Source organism: Dendroctonus ponderosae, unplaced genomic scaffold (genome assembly GCF_020466585.1).
Source record: "Dendroctonus ponderosae isolate FM_Combo_2020 unplaced genomic scaffold, Dpon_F_20191213v2 Dpon_F_20191213_3, whole genome shotgun sequence".
Taxonomy (NCBI): domain Eukaryota; kingdom Metazoa; phylum Arthropoda; class Insecta; order Coleoptera; family Curculionidae; genus Dendroctonus; species Dendroctonus ponderosae.
The window spans coordinates 10,031,488-10,043,113 of record NW_026018508.1 but is presented as its reverse complement, the minus strand read 5'-3'; the positions used below and the strand labels follow the sequence as shown (position 1 = coordinate 10,043,113).

Below are 11,626 nucleotides of genomic sequence, written 5' to 3'. Positions count from 1 at the left end.
ATGGCTTTTCTGTTTCTTCYCCCTTTTMTTATCTGAAAATTCGCACAGAATAAACGTCAGCACTACACCCTGTAGTAAAAAAGGCAGAATCGTATTTTTTACAGATACAATTTTTTAMTTGTATTGTCTGTTGATACTMATAGTTTGCCAAATGATAATTAAACTGCTTAGTAGGCAAGTTGAAAGTGCACTTTCAAGAGCYAATAGGGACTATCCTTGTGAAATAAATKAAATTMTTAATAACCATTTRAAATCGATGYAAATTTTTCAATCATCCTGCATATGYATATTATGATCTTTTTAGGTCCGGAACATGAACAACGTCTTTTTCTTGCTACRCAGATCCAACATTCAAAGCGTTAGAGAATCACCTTCTATAGTGGATAAAGCAGCAACTTCAGATTGCGACTAATTATATTTTTACTCGCATTTGAACACAAGAAAACTGGAAGATGATACGAAATCTTTARGGATTTTATCAAAACGGTTTGCATAAAAATTCTCCCATTATAAACCTGAACCCACAACATACTAGACAGGTTGTACTGTCCCCTTCCAAACTCTACCTGTATGGGTTCAATCAAAACTGACTCCTATAGCCATCTGCATAAGTACCTACCTGGGCAAACTGGTATGTGACTCAGCCAGGTAAATCGTAATGTGGTTGCGTCGCAATGACTGAAGATATCTACCAAATTCCGCCACACCTGTTGTAATGGTTTACATTATTCACGGGAAAATGTGATACAAAAAAATCGGGTAAATATGGAAAAATATGCGCTGGTTTTTGTATGCAGTGTGATTGGGTGCGTGATCAGTGGGGCAGCTCAAGGGGGCATTACGCTTGCCCTTCCAAAGTGTGGACAAAAAACGTGCAACTATCACGAATTCTGTTCGGTTTTCGATAATACTTGTCAACTGTGTGCTCATATTTGCAATCAAAGCAGCAACAACTATGAGGAGGTTGATTGCGAAAAACATTGTCAAAGTAAGTGGAATTTGCGGTGTATATAAATTGACTTGCAGGGAAAAATGCACTTATTTTCCTCCATATTTGAGACCAACTGATACCAAAGTCAACCAAAAACTGTTTTTCTTAATTAATCTGATATTTTTCACACACACATGAAACAATATAATAAAGATCAACTTTTCAACACTCTGGCAAAATCATTCAATTAACATTCTGATAACAAGTGGAAATTTTATGAACAATATTCAACTTCTCAATACGACTACGGAACAATAAAACTGTTATCGCAATGTAAATGTAAATTAAAGCCATGACGTTTTGCAAAGTATTAATGCAAGCAAACGTGAGCAGTATGTATATGAAACGATTTAATATTTGTAAATTCGTGACAAACCCAACAATACTTTCTTGTATACCAATTTGCATTTTTATCATGCAATTTTTATATGCATTTAAATTCAATTAAACTGCTCAACCAAATCAACGATAAAATGGAAAATTTGGACTACCTTTGGAACTGGATAAATTCTGACTGTTTAGAGCGAATTGATTGCTGTTTGAAGCGTTCTTTAGTGCAATTCTTTTTCGGTTAGTGCGTCGTTTTGCAAAAAATTAGCGCGTCAGGTAAAGTTTCTACAGGGTGAAACAGTGCAAAATTGATGATAGTTCCGCGTGTTCTCAGTGGGACAATAAACGTTTTTTGGTTTTTCAACACCACAAGCATTAAGATAGACCTCGTATCTCTAAAAATATTTTTCAATTTCATTTCATTTCGTTTATCTACAGAGTGGTCTTAAAAAAATAACTTTTTGGTCTTTCAGTGATAATTTATTTTTCTAAAACCATTTTTAAAATCTAGCGTTTATGTTGAAGATGGAAATCAAATGGAATCTTCAGAGTACCTACATTTGACAAAATTTAAAATTTTTGAAAACGAAATACTTGAAAGTAAACTGCACTTACTTGAAAATCTACCAGAATCATAGATTTCGGAGGTAATTTTGACTTGGGTACTTTTTTGTGCAACCCTGTATATGAAATTTTCGTTTTCAAGTATACAATATATATTGCAAATATCAAGTTTTCGTCTTAAACCGTCGATAAAGTGGACGAAAAATTCAAAAACTTTTTAAATCCATTTGATTTATCTTTAAATTTTTGGTGTGGAAACCCAAAAAAAAACTATGTTTTGTCGCACTAGATGCATGCCGAACTTTGGGAAATTTTGTATTTTTTCATTTGCCGCGAAGAAAAATTATCTGAGGTGCTTAATTTATATCAAAAGGTTAATTAACAAAAAACAAATGGGTGCCAATAATGCTTCAAACAGAAACCAAATCGCTCTAAGAAACCAGAATTTATCCAGTTTCAAAGCTTTAGTTGATTTTAAATGCATATCAAAGTTGAATGGTAAAAAATTCGACTTTGAACAGAAAATGTTGCCCATTCAAACTCCAACCGAAAAATTCCATTTGGGGCATCAAATTGATTATTGACTTGAAACTCTTAGCTTCGTGCATTCAAACGATTCAAACCTCGAATTTCGACGTCGGTTAAATTACTCGTTTGGACCGACAATCTCTACATAAAACTGAACATTTTGACTTCGTACATACATACAAATTTCCAGTTTAGACTAAAACTTTCAAACCTAAGGCCACTAGCTCAAAATTTCACTTGCGAACAAAATCAAAGCGACTTTGGTCTCGAAATATCGATCGTTGGTAACAAATCTGATACTTAAACTGAATATTTCATCCCCGAGCACCAATTTTTACTTTGATCTCGACATTTTGACTGCAAGAAGAAATTTTAGGCTTTAGACCCAAACTAACTCATATTTACTGAAACCAACTTCAACTCAAATTTTTGCAATGAGCACAAACTCTAAAATTTTGGGAGTTTGGACCCAGAATTAGAACTTAAGTTCAACAGTTTCACTTTGATTTTTACATTTTAACTTGAAACGGACAATTTAGAATTTAAGCTAATTAATGTGAACTAACACTAACTGCTCCAAATTTTCATTTGAAATGATAAATATTACTATTGGACCAATTTTCAGTCAGAAATAAATGTTTTGTTTAGTTCTGAAGTTTTCAGTTAAAATTATTGTTCGTTCAGCAAAATTAACGTTCCAGGTATATTTTTTGAATGGCGTCGTAAAAATTGCAACATCTCAAGTTGATTCAACCTTTGAAAAAATGGAAATTCTACACTTAAAATGCAAAAATAAACATAATTATTAACTTTGATTAACTTATAAAACTCTCAGTAGAAATTGTCTTAGGACTCAATTTTGTCTAAACAAATTTTATGGTTTGAGCCAAACTAGGTACTTATTTAAAATAATTGAGCTTATGATGAAAACTTTATGGCAGTTTCACTTGATCCATATCTACTTATTTAGTTTGTACACCTCTGGCTTATCTACATAACAAATATTAGCTTTCCCTTTATAAACTCAATAATTCGCTTCAGCTGGAGTTAATATTTGCTTTTTTTGCAATTTTACAGCTGTTTGGTTGACTTCACCTAACTTAAAAACGTTAACTATAAACAATGCTTTTATCAGGATTATTTATGGTCATTTATAATGCTTTCATACTTGTTGAAATAATTTATAATTTTATGACAAAAATACTATAAGAATATTACAAAGTGGCCTGCTTGGTGTTTTACAGAGTCGTCCAAGATTTAATTTTTACAAACCAGGACAAATAATAGTTCATAAAATGTTGGTTTTTCTTTTGCGACACTGCACATATTTCCTCAATTATTCTGATATGTTAATGTATTATATTCATTGTCGGTGTTTAATTAGCGAAACAGCAATTTCTACTTGTATTGCACATTAACTTACTGTTGCTTACTGTCTGTTCCAAAGTTGTTTTACGAAATCAATTATTTAACGCTTCTGCTGTTCACTTTTATAAATTCGTTTGATTATTTCTTAAACATTCTTCAAATTTGATAAAAAATTGTGCGGCTTTGTTGTTCCAAGTATTTATTGGAACTTTTAGTCACCAAATCTCTTTAAGATTCAAAGCACCAAAAATAATTTTATTATTTTTTGTCATCAATCGCTTATTCATTTTTTAGATTATCTTCATGACACTAGATATGTAAGAACTGGAAGTACTGATGATGACTTACGTGGTAAGAATACGACTAAGCGAACTAATTTGAAATAAGCAATTAAATTTTGTTATAGGTACCGTTGAAAAACTTTCTAGCATGGTTACAATCAATCTCACTTTGGTAATCTTTATGCTTCTGGTGCTGGCTTGTGTATTTTGCTTCCAACTCTATCGATGGAAAGTGAAGAAAAATATTACTCTAGCAGTAATAAAAGGGAAAATGTTTGGAAAGGTATGCGAACAAAGAAGCAAAAAAAAACAAGTTGCAGGAATCTACCCAATATTCTGCGCAAAATATAATAACACTTAAATGTTTCACTTCGTTGAAGTTTTCAATTGGTGGCGTTTGGCAATTTGAAAACTAGAAGCTAATTTAGAAATAGAATTTCAAGAAAGCGCCAAAAAAACACCAAAAAACCAAAAACCATGTAGAAATTGCGAAATAATTTAAATATTTAATTTCATTGCGCGCTACACATATTTATTATTGTAAGCTATAAACACTAAAAATCATTGATTGAAAGAAAGTTGACATGGTAAAGCCAAGAGTGTACTACGGGAAATAAAAGCGCCTTAAGATTGAATAAAAATTGAAAACACCGATTAAAACAACATTAACAAGGAGCCAGAAGTAGATAATAATAATAAACTAACAAATCGCTGAGAAAATCGACATACATTTTTAAAAACCAATAAATAAAATTCTGCTTGAGAGAAGGTTACAAAAATTAATGAATCTTATGCAGGATGTCGCAAAATTGGACGTTCACAAATAATGTTGCTGCTTCAAATAAACACGCATAAAAGTTCAGTTTATTCCTAAACAGTTCGACTACAAAAAATGCGCTGTTGTCCTAAAACTGTGTTATTTTTGCAGTAAATTGAAAGCACATTTTTTTGTATAATTCTTCACTAAATATTAGCAAACGAATCATTTATAAAATAAAAAAGGCAGCCGAAGGTGCAAGGCAGTCGTGCTTGAGAACATTAAGAAGATTTTTTTACACCGCTTAAAAGCCTGATATTTTACCAATTTCAACGCTAGTCTTGAGTTCAAACTAGCTTCGAAAGAGTTTGCACAGGAATACTGTGAACATGTTATAAAACGAGGCTCGTTTTTTCCTTTTGACTAACACTGTTTCAAGTGATTTGTTCCCAATTTTTTTTGTACCAATGTAATACCTGCAGGTGCATGCGCTCAATTTTAGAATATATTTTTTACATTTTCTCCCTTTTGAAAATACTTGCTACCTAAAACAACGCTACCTGCCAACTAAAACATTTGCAACTACTGTATTTTTTAGAATGATTCTTCGGCCACTACCAATTCAACCTCAAATCAGGATAATAAAAAGCGAGATTTGCGGCTGGAAATACCTTCTCCTACGGTGAATTCCGATCATAGTCCAGTTACAGTTTCGACGTCCATTGATAGAAGACCTGCGGAAGACAGCACATTGGACTATGCGTATGATAATCCAGTAATGGCCAAATCCAACAACACTTCCTATTAATGTTTGCTCAAAGCAATGTCTCGGATATTTTTGAAAGGTTCTTTAAACACCATTTAAATGCAGTATTAAGTTAACTTTTGSGTATTAATTACGCYTAAGTAYCTACACTTTCATGAGCAATATAAATATTATCGAAATTAGAAACTATAGTTCAARGCACGATATTAAGATGTGAGTTAAAGGAGATTCTTTCGCTAGTCTATCTATGGTTTTTAAAGTYATATTAATGTGAAATTGCTGATTTGAGTCCTGGGAGGACAACAAGTATGTTTTGTTTAGAGATTATAGAAGAATAGGGAATAGTGCAATGTAAAACTTGCGACTACAATACATCACACATATTGTAGATAAATATTTTTAATTTGTATATAAGTTAACAGTTAGCTGCTCTGATTCTTGATGAGAAGTTAAATTAAACATATTTAATCCACATACTTAAGTGATTTTCTTAAGTGATGGTATTTAATACCTTAAAATTTTCAATAATTTAATTTTTTTGCAGAGTTTTTTAATTTAGATAAGCTTGTTTGCGTCCTTTGTACATACGTCCAAACAATTTCAGGGCAAATAATCAAAACTACTTAATAATTTTAAGGTAATTATCTGCGGCCACGTACTTAATTGTTTAAAACTTCAAACTTAAATGATTTGCGGTCGAWATTTATAGAAATAGTTAGCTRTAATAAGGAGATWRTAGGTAGTTGTAGTAAGATATTCGTCCATACAAACATTCCACTAMTTTGTATTTTTAATTTTAGAATCGTTCTTATTTCGATAATAAAGTTAYTATGTTATTAATTGTTTGAATTTGGGTTACACATTTTACAAAARATCATATTAACATTTTCAATTATTTGGGCAAAAGTGAACTAAAAAATGTTACTTTTTTCCTATAGTTTTTCCGAGTGTTTTTTGMATATTACATGCTGATAAAGTGTCCTAATTARAATCCGATGAAACATGATAAACCAAATCGATAATGTGAAGATGGTTCAACATAGCGTGCCATTATTAAGTCTATTTTTAATATTTCCCCTAATTTAGCTTGGCACAATATTTGCAGATTTATAACCAGTTTGTCAAATATAAGCCGACTTTCCAGACGATGAAACGCCACAATGGAACTTACATGGATTTTTTGTGGGTGGGATAAAAAATTAGGAAAATGATCTCTGTGTGTTTGGTGTAAAAACCCGCGGAAATATCGTAAACATTTATTAAGAAATCTTATATCATCATTTACTTCTATAAACTTTTTCAGTGTTGCCTTGGCTATGGATGGAAATAATTCATACTTGCTTAGCGCATTATTGAATTTCTTCTAGATCAAGTTTAAGGGTTTCAACGCCCAATTTCGTAAATTCGAGTATTCTAAAAAAATTTGAGTATTCTGCAACTGGATAAAAAATTATTCACTTACGAACTACAATATTTTTTGCATTATGTGCAAAATAAATGTTTTTGCATTTTTTCGTCAGAAAYACTAATAAAAGAGAGAACATATCTGCCACCAATTAAATAAAAAACATGAACTATTGTGGTTTAGTGTAGTACATTTGTMAATTTTACRAAAGTACAAAAGTAAATTAATTGACAAGTATTGGAAAAAACGGTAGATTTTAGACATAAGGAGAATACATACAAKAATTTATTATTAATAYGGATTAAGCATTAACGGAGTAGAGATAATTTTGGAAAAAARTCAGTTTTAAACAAAATAGTTAGCGGGAGCTATTTTAACGGAACACAATACGATTACGTACAGAAATTTTAAACYTATCTTCTACGTTAATAATTCGGCCAGAYCGCAATTATCAAAGCAATGATTGTATCAAAGGCTAGAAGACAATTRAAATAATTAATAARAAAATACAATTGTTAATRTTAAATACATACTTTAATTTATTATATAACCTTTTYYATTCCTTGTGGCCTTTAAATGCAATTAAATGCTTTAAATGAAATTTTGCATTATATTGTATGAATACACTTATGGTAATCAAATTCTAGAAAACATAAAATAATCTCAGGCTTGCTTTTATTAGAAAATGAACTGTTTGTGAAGTGTTTGAAACAATWTTTAAATAMTGTTCTTTYAAAAAAAAGTTGGAGCAAGTTTCTGTTGAGTTTTTTATGATTAGATGTTTAAAGTCTGCTTAAAGCGATGTATTGTGGAAAACTCAACAACAAGTTAGATAGTCAAATGACTGGTATTTCTCATAGCAAATCTTAAGATAATTTTTTTCACCTGATTTATTTAGCTGAAGATACAAGTTCTCACATAAATCGCCACTTCCATTATTCTACTAGATGTGAACGACCAGACGAACGTCCTGTTTCAGAAACGATTGATTTTTAAGTTCAAACTTTATTAGGACTGGTTTTAAAATTTTGCCAATTTCAAACACCTAAAACATCACTTCGAGAAACCTTTTTGAACTGACAATACCTTTTCGTTTTTTTCTTTTTTTGAACAAGAAATAATTTAAGCCTCTCGGCAAATTGCAATCTCTTTATTTATATGAAGCCATCAATCGATTTTCAAATCAATCTAACGCCTTTAGTTGCTTGAAATAATTACATTTCACATCAGAAGTGTCTTGCATTGATCATATTGTGTGTGAACACAAACACGGTTTGTTATAATTAAAATCTTGAATGTTATTAGGGAACAATCAGTATAGCATAAAGGCGGTTAAAAAGGTCATTAATCTTGGCGAAGGGTATTTCGTTTGGTAACAGAAAAACAATGCCCAAGTGTGCAAGGGATTTTGTTATCGGTGATAAACTGGTAATTTTCAGGAAGCAATTCGCTTCTTGTTAGAAGTTCCTGGCCTTTTTTCCAGTGGCAATTATGCGGGATATAGAATAGAAAATAGGCTTTATTTTGTTTTGCGCCATAGAAAAGACCAATTAAATGTAAATTACACTCAATCAATATTTCTTCAGGTACACCTCTGGATAAACCTCAGCACCTGGGTCTTTAGATAATTAACTTTACTGCTCGGGCACTATTATTTCAACTCAGGTGGAAGTAATTTAATTCTGGTACGTGTTGTAAAACGTTTAAACCCGAATGTTTGTCCGAATTATGTTGTAACTAATTGCAAGTTTACCATTTTAGATTGGAATTCGGATGCGTTATACGTTTGTTATTTATATCCTCCTAACAAAACAAAACTTCTGCTGGGATTTGTGATTTCATTTAACGTTGGCTTGTAATTTCTCACATACAGACACTGGGTTTCACTGTAAAGCAACATAATTTCAAGTCCAGTCTGGGTTGCAGCCGTTTATTTTATAAAAACTTCGAAAATAAAAGTCAGATTTGTTAATAGTGGTTTTCATCTTAGTCCAGTCGCTATAAATGTGCATGAATATGTGGTGAATTTTCTATGAATTATCTAGGTTTTAATAGCACGATAACTAACGCACAAATAAAACGCCAATGTTAAAACAGCAAGATGCATACCGCATAATTTGCCTCTTAATCACTATTAAAATTCACTTCTTATCGACGAGGGAGGCGTTTTTAAATACTTTTTTTAACGGAGTAAACTATGACATGGAAATAATACAATTTTAATTCAAATAATAATATTGTAAAATTCTAGTCTTAGGTGTCAAAATGTTAAATTCTATTATTTTCACACTTACTTTCTTACTCTACCTAAAACATTCCAATTAATTTATTTATTTTTATTGACGGTTTCCAAATTTTTTCTAATGTTTTCTGTACATTTGCATCTTCATTTTTGAGAACTTAATATGGCAAAAAACCGATTTTTTATCTACAGAACGGTTTTATTTATAGGCTTAAAATTATTTATTTCAGCTACAGTACTTGATGTAAAGCCCTTTGCTTGCGATGCTTTTAAAGCAACATGCAATTCATTGGCTATTCAAATGTTCAACATGTCACTAGGCTATTCAACTGATAATGATTGCATACCGCAGTAGGCTTTTAGATGAGCGGTTTACACCATTTTCGCATACCAATACGTACTTCGTTCTATGGAACAGAAAGTAATTTCCATGCGGTTTTAATGGACATTTGGATGATAATCCGGATTGCATTTACGGCGTTACAAAATCTCAAATATTAACGGTTTAAATGACATACTTTTCATCATTTTCAACTTTCTTAGCAGTTACAATAAAAAATGTTTCACTATGGAAATAACCACTTTGCATCTTATTTTTAGTTGCTTTTCACTGTATTTTTTCTTTCTTACTGTTAAAAAGTTTTTAGTGTCAATTTAAACTGATGATTTTCACATGGTTCACGCTTGGTTGTTGATCACTACTAAAGAGCATGTCAGAAGGGAAATTGTAATTAAAGCTCGCTCTTATGAGCTTCGAAATACAAATCACTCACATTCATTTGAAAAAGTAATCTATTTCCAAGAAGCATTTAAGATTAAAAAGAAATGTTAATTGAAACATTTTATTATTTATCTCCAGAGTGCCTAAAACTATGAATTGCTTTATTCATGGTAATTTAATTGTGTTGATATATGTCGGGATTAATAATGGAGGGTTGAATAAATCATTTTCGGATGTTGATTATTAGTATGAACTTTTGCTGTGTTAAGTTCACCTCTGGATTGCCGAGAGCAAGAATTTTTGTTGTTTGCGCCACTTCCAATTCAAGAAAGCAATTAAGATTTGAAAAGCTTGAAGGTTTGGAAAGAAATGCAGCTAATTAAAGTATTTTACTTCCAATATTTTTACTTCAAGCGCAGCAATGTTCCAGGAGATTTTTAATTATCGTCATTTAATAACAGTGTAAACATTTTTTTTCACTCGTAGGTCTTGGCTTTTAATGTATCCCTTCAGCCGTTGGTTAAATTATGATTTTTTTCAATCAATCTGTGTATTTTCGCAGCGAAGCATTTAGTAAATTTTTAATATACCATTATTATTGTCCATCTGGTTATTGGTATAAAAATTACTGCTACTTCTTTATATGTATAAATTGATATTATTATGATTTATTGTTTATTTTTTATATTTAATATGTCACCTAAATTTGAATCCTGCAAATTTTAAAACTAAAATAGTTTTATTAAGGTTTCATTTCATTTCGCGTTATAATTTAAGCCAAAAGTGTCTAGGAAAACATTAATAAAATGTGCAACTGCGGATTTTGCTTCAAAAATTTTAATACTCACTACTTATTTGCTTTAGATAATGTTTTCACGACTGATCAAAGCATCAGCTTGGAAAGTTTTCCATGAACGATTCGAATTGCTTCCTACCGGAAAAAATACTTAATCTTACTAGAGACACATTTGTCTAGCAAATTTTGACTCATTGAGTACGGGAAAAGAAGCAATTGTTGTAAGAAACTATAAAAAAACTAACAAAACGTTTATACAATGACCCACCAATCAAACTAGACATTTTTCCGAAATCATTGTAAAAATATTTCTACTCTAGATTTCGTTGTCTTCAAAGCCGCTATTCTATTTCATCAGACGTAACTCGAAACTTACTGAAATAATTATTGAGACTTGCCAGAAAACTTTCAGGAGTCGATACATTCCTAGTAGAATTAGACGATATTTTATTACAGACGTTAATGTCCGATCGTGTTTTATGCTACGTAACTATCGGTCATGGCACACGAACAGCTATGATATCTTTTCATTTCATAACGATAAAATTGCTTGTAAAATTTTTCTTCACTTTAATTGTTAAATTAATTTAGGAAGCACATTATGAGAATATAGGAATCGACTAAAACAATGTTTTAGTCGATTATGAAACACTGCTGTACATTTCCAGGGCTTGTATGGATAAAATAACTTTTGTAGATGACTTGAGTCTGGCTCGTTGATTCGCTATATTTTCTCCACATTTTCTTTCTATGCCGTTCAACTTAACTGCTAGTTCACGTTTCTATACAGGGTTATTCACGCTATACGGCACGGACGTTTGCGGCTAGCCCGTTTGTTTTTTGCAAAGTATTATTTGATGAATCCACAGACGCTTAT

General features: G+C 31.3%; 1 protein-coding gene across 2 annotated transcripts; it reads left to right on the top strand.

The window, feature by feature from the left end:
- The first annotated feature begins 357 nt into the window (after positions 1-357).
- On the top strand, positions 358-6,425 carry LOC109535766 (protein grindelwald). Of its 2 annotated transcripts, XR_007281066.1 has the most exons (5): positions 360-988; positions 4,076-4,132; positions 4,188-4,345; positions 5,418-5,792; positions 5,828-6,425. XR_007281066.1 is itself a non-coding variant. In XM_019901751.2 (4 exons), the coding sequence occupies exons 1-4, from the start codon at positions 766-768 to the stop codon at positions 5,625-5,627; spliced, it is 648 nt and encodes a 215-aa protein (XP_019757310.1). In that variant the 5' UTR covers positions 358-765; the 3' UTR covers positions 5,628-6,425. The 2 variants fall into 2 exon arrangements, 1 of the variants encoding a protein (XP_019757310.1); XM_019901751.2 differs by having other exon boundaries at positions 358-988; positions 5,418-6,425.
- The last annotated feature ends 5,201 nt before the right edge of the window (positions 6,426-11,626 follow it).

Coding starts and splice junctions, on each gene's coding strand:
- LOC109535766 (XM_019901751.2), top strand. CDS start 766: ATGGAAAAATATGCGCTGGTTTTTGTATGCAGTGTGATTGGGTGCGTG. Junction 989..4,075: donor TTGCGAAAAACATTGTCAAA/GTAAGTGGAATT, acceptor TTCATTTTTTAG/ATTATCTTCATGACACTAGA. Junction 4,346..5,417: donor AAGGGAAAATGTTTGGAAAG/GTATGCGAACAA, acceptor TGTATTTTTTAG/AATGATTCTTCGGCCACTAC.